Source organism: Astyanax mexicanus, chromosome 16, assembly GCF_023375975.1.
Source record: "Astyanax mexicanus isolate ESR-SI-001 chromosome 16, AstMex3_surface, whole genome shotgun sequence".
Classification (NCBI taxonomy): domain Eukaryota; kingdom Metazoa; phylum Chordata; class Actinopteri; order Characiformes; family Acestrorhamphidae; genus Astyanax; species Astyanax mexicanus.
The window spans coordinates 42,051,578-42,067,483 of NC_064423.1; the positions used below are offsets into that span (position 1 = coordinate 42,051,578).

Sequence of the window (15,906 nt, forward strand, 5' to 3'; positions counted from 1 at the left end):
ACATACTTCTTACAATTATTAGACATTTTTATATTCTGATTTTTAATCAATTGCTTCATATGTTTGATACATTTTGGACTCACTTCAAGTGGGTATTCTCCCTTATCATTGCTATTTCTTGTGTGTGTTTTTCTTTAGTTCTGACATGTTCTCATGACAAAACGTGTTTTTAGAAAGCAGCCAGGTGAGTTGTGAAAGCCACAACAACTGAAGCACTTGTGAGTTCAGTACAACCAGTCGTATAGTGTGAACAACACACAAAAAGTTCTGTATTGTGGACTAGGTATTGCATTCACAGTAGGGCTGCAACTAATGATTATTTTGGTAGTCGACTAATCTGACGATTATTTTTCCGATTAGTCGATTAGTCAACGATTATTTCTGCCATGTTCTCCATCTCTAAAAACAATAGAAATAGCGAACATGAGATTTAAATGGTTTAAATATCTAAATGTTGTTTAAACGTGGAAAGTACTGATATTTAGTGATTTTATATGTAATCTGTTGTGTTTGGGCACTTTTGGAGACTAACTAAGTTGAGTGTAAACTGTTTGAGTGAGTCATTTACCCATCTCCCATTGCTACGCTTCTGTCTTCAGCACTTTGTGTAATGCACTACTGTTACAAACTAACGATTAGTCTACAATGAAATTTGTAGTCGACAAATTTAAATAATCGCCATTGTCGATTATATCGACTTATCGTTGCAGCCCTAATTCACAGTGTGGCGTTTGTACCAGAAATGTACAGTGCAGTGCAGTGGATGGTAATTATGGTGACCGGCAGCATCTGGCTGGAATTGTCCTTGTAAACAGTTGATTGACTGGCTGAAATCCAGATCCCATATTCACCTTCAATGTACGAGACTCCACCCACATATCCCACAGGTCAGAGCAGTGTTCTTTAGCATTTTTCCATTGGAAATGGCAAGAGTAATTTAGCATGTTACAGTTTAAAGTTTCCCTCTTCTTAAACCATTTTACTCTGCTTAAAACCTGTCACTTGTCAGGTTTTTTGGAAGGATCTTTTTGTCCTACTTTCTTTTTTTCGATCTTGGAGTCTGAACAGGCCCTTTGTGCCTGTCTCCCTGTCAAATCCGCTCTGTTTTGGCATCAATTATAATGAAGTGCCAGATGTTTTCTGGGAAATGAAATATGAAGTCAAACTGTGTGGCAGTGGCGGTGGTGCCTCTGACGGTGAATGGCAGATTTATGGTTTGCGTTCTCCAGTCGGGGGTAAATGGGACCAGTGTTTAGGGAAGACAGATGTGGTTGGATGGACAGTGGGGGACTGGGTGTACTGGTCCCATCATGTGGAACATTTCTGTTACTGTTTTCTGTGGTCAACCATCATTTGGCTTTTCAGCTACATGTCCAATATTTTCTTGTGACGTTCAAATTTATTAGAATACACTGTATGTCCAAATGTTTTGGACACCCCTTTGGACACCCCTAATCCCTTTAGAAGAGAAGTATTGGCAATAAAATAGGAGCCTCTAGAGAAATTAAACAAGGACTGGGCTAGAGGGGTATAAACCCCCAGTATTGAGCAGTGGATCAGTGAAACGGTGGAACTGTGTTCTCTATAGGAAGGTATATAGCAGTCTATAATTGTATAATTGTACAGAAGTATATGGGACTATAAAGTTGTATAGGAAGATATAGGGCAGTATAGTTTTATTTAAGTGTAGGGTTTAATAGGGTAGTATGAGAAGTATAGATGGTGTTTAGGGTAGTATAGGATTGTAATTTAGGGGAGTATAGATGTAGTATAGGATTGAATAGGACAGAATGTGATTGTAGTTTTGGGGAGTATAGGATTGTTGTTTAGGGTTGTTTAAGAAGGCCTTGGGCAGTATAGATTAGTGTAGGGGAGTACAGGGTAGTACAGGATGATAGAGGGTTGTAGTTCAGGAAAGTATAAGGTAGTATAGAATGGCTTAGTATAGGGTTGTAGCTTAGGGAAGTATAGGGGAGTATAGGAAGGCATTGGGCAGTATAGATTAGTGTAGGGAAGTATAGTGCAGTATAGGGTTGTAGTTTATGGGAGTAAAGTGGTATAAAAAAGTTAAAGGGCCAGTATAGGATTGTAGTGAATGGGAGTATAACGTAAAGTGTAGTTTAGTGGAGTGAATGGGAGTATAAAGTGGTATTTAGGAAGGTATAGGGCAGTATAGGATTAAACTTTAAGGTATAGTAGGGTAGTGTGAATTATAGATTAATGTAGTAAGGTAGAGTAGTTTTGGACAGTATAGGTTGGTGTAGAGCAGTCAGTATAGGATTGTAATTTAGGGGAGTATAGGAGTAGGATAGGATTGCATAGGGCAGTATGGAATTGTAGTTTAGGGGATTATAGGGGAGTATAGGATTGTAGTTTAGGGGAGTATATGAGAATATAAAGTTGTATAGGAAGGTATAGGGCAGTATAGGATTTGGAGTTTAAGGGGAGCATAGTGTAGAATAAAAAGGTCTTGGGCAGTATAGATTAGTGTAGGAGAGGATAGGGTTGTAAATTAGGAAAGTATAGGAGAGTATAGGGTTGTAGTTTAGGGAAGTATAGGGGAATATAGGAAGGCATAGAGCAATATAGATTAGTGTAGGATGGTATGGGGGGGTGTAGAATTGTAGTTTAGGAAAGTGTTGGAGGGTATATGGGAGTATAAAGTGGTATATTTGTATTTTTGTTCATATAGAGTACATATGTTGCTTGTGTGTGTCTAAGAAGACTAGGAAATGCTGATTGTTGCGTCTTTGCCTTGTTATTAAGTTGCCTGCAGAGTTCTGTGTGAAGCGTCTCTTGCTGCTCTGGGTTAGAATTGTTTCTGGTCGTGATTTTTCAGCCTAAGGATAAGATCTTTTGAAAATGTGTTTCACATATTTTTTAGTTTGTTCTTTAGTTTCATGTACTAACATAAGCATCTTTCAGTTTCTGCACCAGTTATCTGTCTCATAAGCTCTACAGATCAGGGATAAGTATAAATTAATGTAGAGTAGTATATGTTGCTTGTGTATGTGTAAGAAGACTAGGAAATGCTGATTGTTGCGTCTTTAGCTTGTTATTTAGTCGTCTGCAGAGTTCTGTGTGACTCGATGCGTCTCCTGCTGCTCTGGGTTAGAAGTGTTAACCAGAGTGTTGTTTTGCTTTTGCATCAGAAACATTTCTGGTTTCAGGCTTCGGTCTTGATTTTCCAGCGTAAAGATGTGAAAATGTGGTTTTCACATATTCTTTATTTTGTTCTTTAGTTTCATGCGTTAACGTGAGTGGCTCCCGGTTTTTGCACCATTTATCTGTTTAATAAGCTCTACTGATCAAATATGATCACCACAGAGCAGCTATTAATAATGTTATTATTAATATAATGGTGCGTCATTGGGTCATTCAATTATAGAATTGCAAAGTGTCCTATGTGATCAGTGGAGATGAACACATGGATAATTCTTAGGGGTGTAACAAAGCATCACCACACGAGGCATCGCAATGACAAAAATTTGACGATGTACATCATGGGAAGGTGTGATTTCATTTTCTGGTTATGAAATGTTATGCGGTTGTATTGTTTAAACACAACAATTTGAAATCCTGCTAGTGCAGGCCAGAGAACCAGTGGGCGTAAGCAAAGGGCAGAGGATTTGTTAGTCATTTTTGACTGAAGCCAGATCTAGTGATGGGACGATACACTTTTTTCAGCTCCGATCCGATACCGATATAAAACTGATATAAGATTGCCGATACCGATACAAATACCGATACTTTTAGTTTATTAACAGTACTATGATTAAGGTTAAATAATGAGGCTGAAACAGACCACACAGCCCTTTTAAGAGTATCCACAGGTGCATTTAATGTAAATGCATTCAAAAGTCATTTATTTGACATTTATAGTTTCCTTTCAAATAAAATGTTTGATTTTTTATTAAATATAAAAAAAAGTAAAATATTAAATACGTTAAACATTAAATTCAGGTCATTTTTTGCAACGGTTGTGCAGGAGACTTTTATTTTGACAGGTAGCATAGAGGATTAGCTGCAATAGCTAACGGCTAACTGGCGATGCTAACTGTATTTCCGAGCTAAATTAATCACTGTTTTTTAATAACAGATTGATTTCTTAGTGCTGGTTAGGGTTGGTAGGATCTGTGGTTTGATATTAGATGTGGATTATGGCTGTAGTTCACTTAAGATATTTATTTATTACATTCACAATGCCAGAATGATTTTGCTAGCTAGGCTAACAGACTGCAGATCTTAATGGAGATGGCTAACGGCTAAGTGGCAACGCTAACTGTATTTCCGAACTAAATTAATGACTGTTTTTAATAACAGATGGGTGTGTTTGTGCTGGTTAGTGTTTGTAGATGCTGTGGTTTTATAGGATATGTGGATTATGAATATAGTTTACTCCAGTCTGTAGTTATAATACCTTCACAACACCGGAATGCAGCTGCTGTTCAGTTCAGTGCTAGCTAGGCTAACAGACTGCTGGTGTTAATCTGTTTACCTCTCAGACGCTGACTTTACGTGTACCGTTCTGCTGTACAGCGTTTCCAAAGTTAAAACTCTCCAGATAATGGCCTTTTTTTTTTTGTAGATAAACAGCTAAAGTTACTCAGTCAGCCGCAGACTGAAGCTGCTGGGGGTTCAGGGTAAACTGTGGAACTGGAATCCTGATCAGGGATGCGTTTTGTGTTAACGTTATGGCGGGTTTATTGTTCAGCTCAAGCTTTGGACTGGAATATGGATCGGTAAGTGGATCGGCAGCGCCCGCCCGATATCCGATTCGTCGGATTATGTCAATATCGGCCCCGATACCGATATTGTATCGGATCGGTCCCATCTCTAGCCAGATCCTGAGATGACAGATCCTACATGCAGCATTCACAAGCCAAAAGGAACGACAGATTTCCAATAGTGTAGTGAAGTAATTGAAATACTTTAGTAAAAATACCAAAAAATATATTTTGTTACAGTAATGAATTATTAATATTTCCTTTGTTTTTGTCCACTTAGATAAAGATACTTTCGCTCGCAATTGCCTAAATAAACAAGTGATTAATTTAGAAATAAAACCGCACAGTAGTTTTTTTTTTTTTTTTTTTTTTTTTTTACACAAGGTGCATTTATTACTGTTTATACACTTAGGAATTAAACAGAAGAATTGACATTTCAGGCATAACATTACGACCACCTCCTTGTTCCTTGTTTCTACAACAATTATTAGTGCTCAGCTTACGATTCGATTCACAATATATGAAACAATCTCTTGTGAATCCAGACTCTCGAATTAAATCGCATCATGAAAAGAGGGCACTGTTATTTTATAATTATTAATGTGGAAACAAGGAGGTGGTCATAATGTTATGTTTAAAATGTATTTGACATTTACCAGACATGCTTATCTATATCAATCTTACAAAATTAGTTTGTTTTCCACTCAGAAATTCCAGAGCTAGTTTGAAGATGCTCTGGTGCAAAATTGAAAAGATTCACATTATTATAGAATTATTATATTTTCAAACAAGATATAAGAAGAAAACAATATTGTTTCAAATAGCCCCTACATTTTACCTTTCCCTTTGTCTTAATTTGGCACAGCAGCTGAATGTTAATAAAAGTGCTTGCCTTTTTGTTTTTACCTTATAGGATGTAAAAGTTTGAGATGTATATTATCTCAATTCATCTAAAAAAATAAAAAGGTTTATTATTTAATATATATATCGTTCAGCACTAATGCACATTATCTGGTGAATAAGTCAAATCAATCAATCAATCAATCAACCTTTATTTTCACTCCGTAGATACATTGAGGGTAACCCTCATTTTCAGTGCAGCCGAGCTTACATAAAATTAAAGGGACAGAAACGTTTACTTTAACTTTAAATTGTAAAATCAAGCGAACAATATAAAATTTAATTAAGAAAAAATAAAATAATTCAAAATAAAAGGATATGCAAACAGGCTCAAATGTAGAGCAATAAAACAAAGATATAAATATGTAGAATAATAAAATATAAACACAGTTTAAAAAAAAATAAAGGACTAAAATAACCACAATTATATAAAAAAGTAAATGATGGAACTAAAATAATAACAAAAATATGTAAAAAATAAAAGGAAGAAAATAAATGAAATAAAAATGTAAAAGACCACAAATAAAAAGCAGTAACAAAACAAATAAAAGGATGAAATGAATAAAATAAAAGGGATAAATTGTAAAACATAAAATTAGATAAATAAAAACACAAAATAACTAAAATAAATAAAATAACTAAAACAGTTACAGTTGCATCATCACACGATGCAGAACTTAGATTGAATTAATAAATAAAATGTCTGTAATATCTAAAACAGCTTTTATTTGGTGTTAGAATAATGTTAAGTGTTTTTAGAGAGCTGGTTTCAGTCAGTCAGTGTTTAAAGGCTCTGTTAGAGTCTGTTTGGACATTTAGAAGAAATCGTTGAACCACATCCTCCTTTCAAAACTGCTTCAGCTCACTGATGTTTATGAGGATTTAAGCATGAGCTGCACATTTCAGATCCTGCCACAACATTTCAACAGCGTAAAAAACACAGCTCACACTCAGAGGCCCACATAGACTTTAAAACTTTGTCTATGATGACACAAATGCGGTAGATTGAACGGTAGAAGTGGACGATACGGCCTGAAAATAATATATTCTTGTCAAAATTAAAAACACATATTTTTTTTATGTCAAGATTATACTATTGCGATAAGATATACATATCATTTTATTTAATGTAAGTAAAATTTCTAAAATTCAACAGAAACAAAAAAATGATAAACTTTTGTCTATTTTAACTTTCAAAGACTTAAATTTTGTATACACTCATAATGTAACAAAATACATGCAACATACAAATTAAACGTGATTTAACAAAAAATCTACCGCACAGCAAACTAACTACCAACACCTTTGCAACCACCCAGGAACACCTTGGCAACCACCTAGTGCAACGACCTAGCAACACCATAGCAACCAGTTATCCACACCATAGCAACCAGTTAGCAACAGTGATTAGTGTGAGCCAATTTAGTTTTCTTCAGGCAATGCATTTTTCTGGTCATTAAATGTTTAAAATGCAAACACAGAGCAATCACTTAGCAGTACTATAGCAACCACTAAGTACACCTTAGCATTCATCTAACAATCACTAAGCAACACCATAGCAACCATCATGGATATTATGTCAACACCTTTGCAACCACCTAGCAACATCTTAGGAACACCATAGCAACAACCACAGACACCATCGCAACCAGTTAGCAACACCATAGCAACCACCTAGATCTAGACCTTGACCTGCGATACCTTGGTGTTTGGTGTGAGCCATGTTAGTTTCATTCAGGAAATGATTTTTTTCTTGAGAGATAATGTTATTCAGTGTTTAACATGCCATCATCTAGCAACCACTTAGCAGCATCATAGCAACCACCATGGATACCGTAGCAACACCTAAGCAACCACCTAGCAACCCCTTAGCAGCTTCATAGAAACAACCATGGATACCATAGCAACACCTTAGCAAACTACCTATAAGAATCTTAGCAACACCATAGCAACCACATCGGACACCATGGCAACACCTTAACAACCAGTAAGCAACACCATTGCGACCACCTAGATCTAGACCTTGACCTGGGTTGCCTTGGTGATTGGTGTGAGCCATGTTAGTTTTCTTCAGGAAATGCACTTTTCTTGATAGATAATGTTATTCAGTGTTTGGCATGCCATTACCTAGCAACCACTTAGCAGCATCATAGCAATCATCATGGCAAACTACCTTCCAACATTTTAGCAACACAATAGCGACCACCACAACTACCATCACAATCACTTAGCAATCACCTAACAAATTAGCTTCACCATATCAACCACAACAGACACCATAGCAACACCTTAGCAACTATCTTGCAACACCTTAGCAGACTACTGTACCTTTCAACATCTTAGCAACATCTTAACAACCACATTGCAAACAGTTAGCAACATCTCACCATGACCTGGAATATCTGATTGGAGCCATAATAGCTGTACAACCATTTTCTTCAAAAAATAAAATTTTCTGGTTAGATTATGATATTCAGTGTTTTCTTTTCATGACTATTTACATTGTAGATTCTCACTGAAGCGTCAAAACTATGAATGAACACATGTGGAGTTTTATGTACTTAATAAAAAATGAGCTGAACCTCCACAGTCACCGGACCTGAACCCAATCCAGATGGTTTGGGGTGAGCTGGAGCACAGAGTGAAGAAGACAAAGGGGCAACAAGTGCTAATAAACACCTCTGGGAACTCCTTCCTTCCTTCAAGACTGTTGGAAAACTTTTCATTTCAGGTGGCCACCTCTTAAAGCTCATTGAGAGAATGATGCCAAGAGTGCAAAGCAGTAATCAGAGCAAAGGGGGCTATTTTGAAGAAACTAGAATATAAAACATGTTTTTTTCAGTTATTTCACCTTTTTTGTTAAGAACATAAAACTCCACATATGTTTATTCATAGTTTTGATGCTTCAGTGAGAATCTACAATGAAAATAAAGACCCACAATTCCTCATGGCAAAACAAGCTGTGGAGTGTTTTTAGAGACACTGCCGATCCCAGAGCCCTGATTTAGCGTCCTGCTGACCCACAGCGACAGCAGCTACGCTCCTCCATCGCCGTGTGTGTGTGTGCATGCAATATAACTCTCTATACTCTCACACACACACACACACACACACACACACTCGTCACACACTGGGAGGAATCTGATCTCTTCCCTCAGATTTACAGTTGTCGATTGGCCGCAGTGCCGAAGCGCTAATAAAACACGCTTTCGTATGCGCTGTGTTTTATGGCGAGGCCCGGCCCGCGGTTCCTGCAGCGCTCGGTTCTGTTTGCAGCAACGAGAAGCTTCCAAACCCACAGACTCCGCCCTGCAGCTTCCTCTGGGCCTCGGCAGAACCTCACGGGGAAACGGGGGGAGGAGAGTCGAGCAGAGCCTGGGGATATTCCTGCAGCTCCTGCTCCTTCTTTTAGCATGAACAGTGTTCAGCTGGAGGAGACCCTGCCGTTGTGAACACTTAAAATGATGAGTTTCTTTGATTTTACCAAATTAAAAACCTCTGGAATATAATCAAGAGGAAGATGGATGATCACAAGCCATCAAACCACCAAACTGAACTGCTTGAATTTTTACACCAGGAGTAAAGCAGCATAAAGTTATCCAAAAGCAGTGTGTAAGACTGGTGGAGGAGAACATGATGCCAAGATGCATGAAAAAAACTGATTAAAAACCACCAGGGTCATTCCACCAAATATTGATTTCTGAACTCTTAAACCTTGAAACCCTGAATATGAACTTGTTTTCTTTGCGTTATTTGAGGTTTAAATCTTTGCGCATCTTTTGCTATTTCAGCCGTTTCCCATTTTCTGTAAATAAATGCTCTAAATGAGAATATTTTTTATTTGTAATTTGGGAGAAATGTCTGTAGTTTATAGAATAAAACAACAATGTTCATTTTACTCAAACATAAACCTATAAATAGCAAAATCAGAGAAACTGATTCAGAAACTGAAGTGATCTTTTATTTTTTCCAGAGCTGAGCAAATATACAAATAAACACAATAGACCGTATCACCATTAACTCATATTACTGAGGTAATGTCTCTTTATTGTTCAATGAGTCCATAATGCAATTATTGTAAAATGCCTTTTTATAATTGTTTAAATAAAATGAACTATGGGATGGGAAAACTATTAAAGTATAGAAAGATAGAAAGCACAACATCTTAATTTTATTAAGTTTATTTTTTTTTATCTATTCATAACTCTGGGATCTAAAGACAACTTTACATACGACTCCAAATAAACCACTTCTGACACCAAGCTTTACATTTAAGCTAATAGTAAATCTGTGCTTCTGAAAGTTTATACAGTAGTACAAATAACATTTCACAATATGATAACAATTCTGATGTCAATATAAAAATTCTCTTCCCCTCTAATTATGAAGGTTGTTTCAAGAGATGTGCCATATTATATCGTTACCAATAATATCTCCGACATTTTTGAATAGGAGAACGATATTATACCCTAAAAAAATATTACATATTATTATATATAGAGTTATCATTAGCGGCGGGCTAGTGAACATGCTAACATGTTCTACATTACAATGGAACAAAATTTAAAAAGAAAATTGATGATAAATGGGAAATGTTGAGTTTAAATTCTTTATACAATAATTTATTTTCTACTAAAGTAGTTATGACTACATTTTTGGGCCTTAAATTCTATTTATTGAGGTCATAAAAAGCATTAAATTTGACTTTTAAAATGGAGCAAGAACCCTGTATCACCCACCCCTAATTATGAGAGTTTTTCCACACTTAGTTAAGGTAAATGTCTATATGTGTATATTAGGGGTGTCACGATTCTCTAAATCCTCGATTCGATTTCATTTTCGATTTGAGGGTCACGATTCGATTCGATTCTCGATTTTCTTGTTTTTTTCTTGTTATTATTTTATGCCTCATAAAATTTAAATAATATATTTATTATTATTATTATTATTATTATTATTATTATAAATATTATTATTATTATTTATTAAGATATATATGGTAATGCCATCTAGTGACTTTTTTGGTAGCAACAGTGTGCACTATTAAAACAAGCAGTTTATCAGAGCTGTTTGTGGATGGCTGGTGAAACTGCTCATTACATGAAGCTGCAGTTCTTCATCAAACCACTAGTCGGAGCTGCAGCAGCAGCAGCACCCCGCTCTCTTCACTCAGTCACTACTTCAGTACAGCCCAGCCACGGGCTACAGAGCTCAGCCAGTCCGTTTTTACTGTTTCTGTAAACAAATAAAGGTTTTAACCCCACTAACCGGATAATACAGCTCACTACAGTTCATCTTTCAGCCCAAGCAGCTAACAGCAGCAGGTTAGAACAGCCGACACGGAGGCACTGCTCGGATTACATTATGAACAGGTCAGTTAGCGCGCTGCTAACCTCAGGATGTTTATAACTACGGAGTTTAGTGGACACACCACGGCTGCCAGTTAAGTCTTTTAAAGGCTACTGAAGACTATTAAAGGCTATTAGAGGTCATTGAAAGCATTATTGGGGGGCAGAAATCAGTACAGGCTGGTTAGATAAGTGATGTGGGTATTGTCTTATAAATATTTACACATAACTTATATCTCTCCTGAAAAGCTTTTATTTTAGTCAGAAACACGCTTGTGTTTACTTTATCTGAGAGAAAGATGTTTTTTTAATTCAATGGAAAGCAACAGGTGTAGTCAATTATAAGTTTAAGATTTTTAATCCACCTCACTGTGATCTATAGTCAGTGTTCTCAAGTCACACTGACACACGCATTTCAGCGAGTTCACACGCTCTCACCTGCGCGCACCCACCCCTCCGTTAGATACAGATACAAAACCTGCGCGCCCAACCCCCGCCCCCCCTCCCCCGTTGGACAGATAAAAACAGTGATCACACTCCCGCCGACTGCGCTCATGCAGTGGCTATCTCTATTTAAATGAATAGGATGCGCTGTGTTGGTGCCGCGCCATTTGCGTAGCGCGCTGCGCTATTTGCGTAGCGCGCGCGGGAGGGATCGTCGATCCTCTTTTTGACTTCGATACTCGAGATCGTGACCTCATTTCGATTCGATTTCGATAAAATATCGAGATCGTGACACCCCTAGTGTATATATAGTCTCATTTACATTACCTGTCTCTGCAGCTTCATTCCTAGACACATTTTTGGTTGGCTCAGACAGATTACACGCCCAATTACCCTGCGGGCTACATTTCAGGACTTCTCCCAACAAAACCTCCCAAACCTCTCAAACCTCCTAAACCTCCTGAACCTCCCCTCCTTTACTCAGAAACCATCCTTCTGTAACCATATCATACCGTACACACACTGAGCATACATACTTAAACACACACACACTTATTCTTGTCTAAATGACTGATCAGCCATTAAAATTCCTCTGCAGGTGAACCCTGGGTCTGATTTTCTCAGATTCTTCAGTCCCGTGGTTCGGCCCCCCGCCAGCCCCCCGCCTGCAGACTGAGGTTAAATGAGCTGCATGCTTCTGAGGGAGTTAAATTGCAGGGAAAATGTGTTGAAATGTTGATCCACCCAGGAAAGTGGCGCTATTATCCACATTTACCACTAACATACGGGAATGTTTTAGCTTTTATACGTGTTTAAAATCTATAAAGACCTTTTTTTTGGTGTTGGTTCTGCTGGTGCTTTAGCTTGCAGCGCGGTTGGACTGGCATGGTGTTTCACAATCAATTGATAAAATGCGTATTCTTGTTAAGGAGTTTACCCAAAACCACATCTATTTCCTGCAGTAAGTCACTTTTAAAGAACGTTCAGTTTTAGAAAGTAATTTAATCTCAGAAAGAGCACTGCTGTAAAATGTGTAAACACACCAGATAAGGGACAAGACAACACCCATACGCTGTGAACTGCGTATTAGCTGAGAATTGGCATGAACTTACAGGGCATAAACATAAAAAGTAACAGGATTGAGTGCCAGTAACAGGATTGAGTGTCAGTAACAGGAATGAGTGCCAGTAACAGGAGTAAATGGCAGTAACAGAAATGAGTGCCTTTAACAGGAGTAATTTTTTGTCATAAATATAAATTATTTGAACATGCAGTCTATAACCATTTCTTTAAAATGTTCTTAAGAGAAAATTAAATTAGTTAGTTGACTTGCTTTTAAACATGCTTTTTAAACGTCACATGACTTTTGTAAACATCTTTGGCTTAGAAACCTTGTAAAAATTAAGTAAAGCTGTCTGAGTTTGACCAGTACATGTTTTGAATAGTTAAATAAATGTGTTATTAGATTCAGAGTTGAACAAATATTTAAAAAAATTAATATTTTAATATTAATATTTAATATTTAAAAAGTTTAATTTCGGGGGAATGGCCCATAAACATATATTGTTGTAAACAAGGCATGAATATTCCAAATGTTTAACTAAAACAAGTCTATTGACAGAGTACGACACTAAAGTCTAGTGTTCACTATATGAACCACTTCTGACACCAATCTTTACTAATCTAAACTAATTTATTTAAAACATTACTTTGTTTTAAAAATCGACACAGTATTGCAAATTAAAATATTGCAAAACTTAAATATTCTTTTATACCCCTACTTATCATTAAACATAATTAATTAAATATATGAAAATATATACAGTATTATAAAACAAAATATCACAATACCTTGCATCCTTAGTGTGAATGGCATCTCGGCCTCTGATCCAAGGTTTTCTGTTCAATCTCATTTATATACTTATATAAAATCTTAAATTATAAAACAGTTCTCCAGCTCTGTATGTATGATTTTTTTCAGATTTTCCTGCTGTTCTCAGCCCTGCGCTTATTAAATCTGCTCATTAAACCTTTATTAAACTGCCTTAATTTAGTGTTTAATATGTAAAGAAAGAAAAAAAACTCTGTATAAATACAACTCAATTACTGTCCTACATAGGTAGGAAGTTTCTGAATAAAATTATAAACTTGCGGGTCTTGGCAGCGCATTGCATCACATCGGCCCGTAATCCCTCCCTCATTGTGCTCTGCAGGTCCATGCCCTGCTGGGATTCGCTGGGGGAGCAGAACTCAACCTACATTTCAGAATTTACTGTTGTCACACCGGCTCTGTTCTCCCGGTGTTAACTCAGATACGGTTCTGTCGTCAGGTTGAACTTTGTCGTGGGAAAATGGGAAAACTCAGATTCTGTGACAGCGCTGAGCTGAACAATCCAAACAGAGCCTCAACAACCCGGCAGCCCTGCTCCCTCTCTCCCAGAGCTCCACAAAACTGCCACACTTCAGCTTTAGAGAGGAACAGAACAGCAGGAACACACAGAACACAGAGTCAAACGCAGGAAAGTTTAGAATATAACAGTGTTTAACAAAGCAGGTCTGAAAACTAATGGGTGATTTAGTGATTTACCTACATTGTTTTTTTTTTTTTTTTAGTGGCCCATACTTAGTTTTCGCTATTTTCCCCCAGTTTTTATTACTATTAATAATATACAGTAATTTTTACATTATAAGGCACACTTAAAATCCTTTAATTTTCCCTAAAATCATCAGAGCTCCTTATAATCCGGTGCTCCTTATGTATGAATTCTATCAGTCAGGTATTAAGGAGCAGTAAAGACACTCCACTGAAGTACAGAGTTATACAGGAGTTTTAATAAAGTTTCTCCAGCAGTTTTAGCATTAGCTGCTAACCGCGCTAAGGGTTAGCCTTTTTTTTATCTCTCAGTTAGGGATGTGCCATATCATATCGTATGCAATAATAAAATATTGAAATATTGAAATTGTTTTTAATTCAGTTTTTTGTCATATCGCCAAAAGTATCATTTTCACGAAAATCCTATAGAATATTGTGATATTATATTATGGCCATATCGCCCACCTCTAGTGTACATGTATGGTTGTAGCTGTAACAACCTGGAATTTCCCTCTGTAGTCAATAAAGTATTTCTGATAATGCTTGTCAAATTCTGAAGCATGTATTTCAAGTAATAGAACCCTCCCAATTACCTGCTCGTCACCTGCTCGTAATCCTAACCCATGTTTCCTGTTTTCCTGCAGGAAGTCATGGTTCCGGTTCCCTTCTTCCTGTTCGAGGTGATTGCCTGTTAGCTGTTCTGTGATTGGACTAATCATCGGCTCTGTGATGAATCACACGCCCAGCCCCCACATGGCAGAAGCCGCCAAGTCTGGGGCGGGCCTGCTGTGTGGTCTGGGCCTGGGTCCGGACCGGGTCCGATCCCCGGACAGCCTGACCCACACCCCGAGCCCCACGGGTGGCACCCCCAGCTCCAGCCCCCCCCTGCTGCTGTCTCCCGGGCTGAGCTGCGACAGCGCCGGCGGGGACTGGGAGAGCCGGGAGGAGCTGCGGCTGCGGGAGCTGGAGGAGGCTCGGGCTCGGGCGGCTCAGATGGAGAAGACCATGCGCTGGTGGTCGGACTGTACGGCCAACTGGAGGGAGAAGTGGAGCAAGGTCCGGGCAGAGAGGAACCGGGCCCGGGACGAGGTCCGGCAGCTGCGGCAGCGTCTGGACGCCCTCACCAAGGAGCTGACGGGGGTGCGGCGCGAGCGGCAGGAGCTGGCGGCCGAAAACGAACAGCTTCGCCTGGAGGCCCAGCGGTTCATGGCTGACCAGAGCTCCCAGTCCATCGCCCCCGTCTCAGCACCACCGTCCAACTCCTCCACAGCCTCCTCCCCCTCCAACCAGCCAGCTGGCCCAGACAGCAAGCAGCTCGGCCAGGAGGACGAGAGGGTGGGAGACGCTCCCGGATCCCCGGAGCAGGAACCTGTCAGAGACGTGGGAAACGAGAAACCAGAGAGGCAGAAGGTAAGTCCCCCTGAGGAGCTTCAGTTAAACAGTGATTTACTGGCTTATGCTTTAGACAGAGCTGCTGTGGATCCCTAAAAAGCTTTAGGGATCCTACATTTTATTTGGGAAACCCTTAAGAGGGAGTTCACTCAGAAAAACAAAGTCAAATTTTGGAATTTCATGTTGTTTTAGTATATATAGTGACTGTGAAGTAAATTCTATAAATAATAAAGCCTCATCAGTTTAGATACTTCTAACAGTTGTTCTCAAAAACATTTTTTAAAACATGAGATCAAAGTAATATTGTGATGAATATATCCATGTTCCTGTCATAACTGGATTTGTGTTCATCTTGGTTTATAATTCATCTGCAAAGTATAATCAGTGATCAGATGGTAATTTGGCCAATCCTCAGAGCTGGTCAGATAATATTCTTCATTCAAACTCTATTTGGCAATAAGGCGTCACATGAGGCTGTAGAACCTGGTTAAGGCCAGTGCTG

At 38.3% G+C, this 15,906-nt stretch overlaps 1 protein-coding gene across 2 annotated transcripts in view; it reads left to right on the forward strand.

Moving 5' to 3' along the window:
• The window catches only part of ccdc102a (coiled-coil domain containing 102A), a 134,666-nt gene that overhangs the window by 45,366 nt on the left and 73,394 nt on the right, over positions 1 to 15,906 (forward strand). For both annotated transcript variants that reach the window (XM_022667390.2, XM_022667391.2), the window contains one exon: positions 14,657 to 15,422. In XM_022667390.2, the coding sequence (XP_022523111.2) occupies positions 14,742 to 15,422 (681 nt within the window). In that variant the 5' untranslated portion in view covers positions 14,657 to 14,741. The remainder of the gene's footprint in view (positions 1 to 14,656; positions 15,423 to 15,906) is intronic.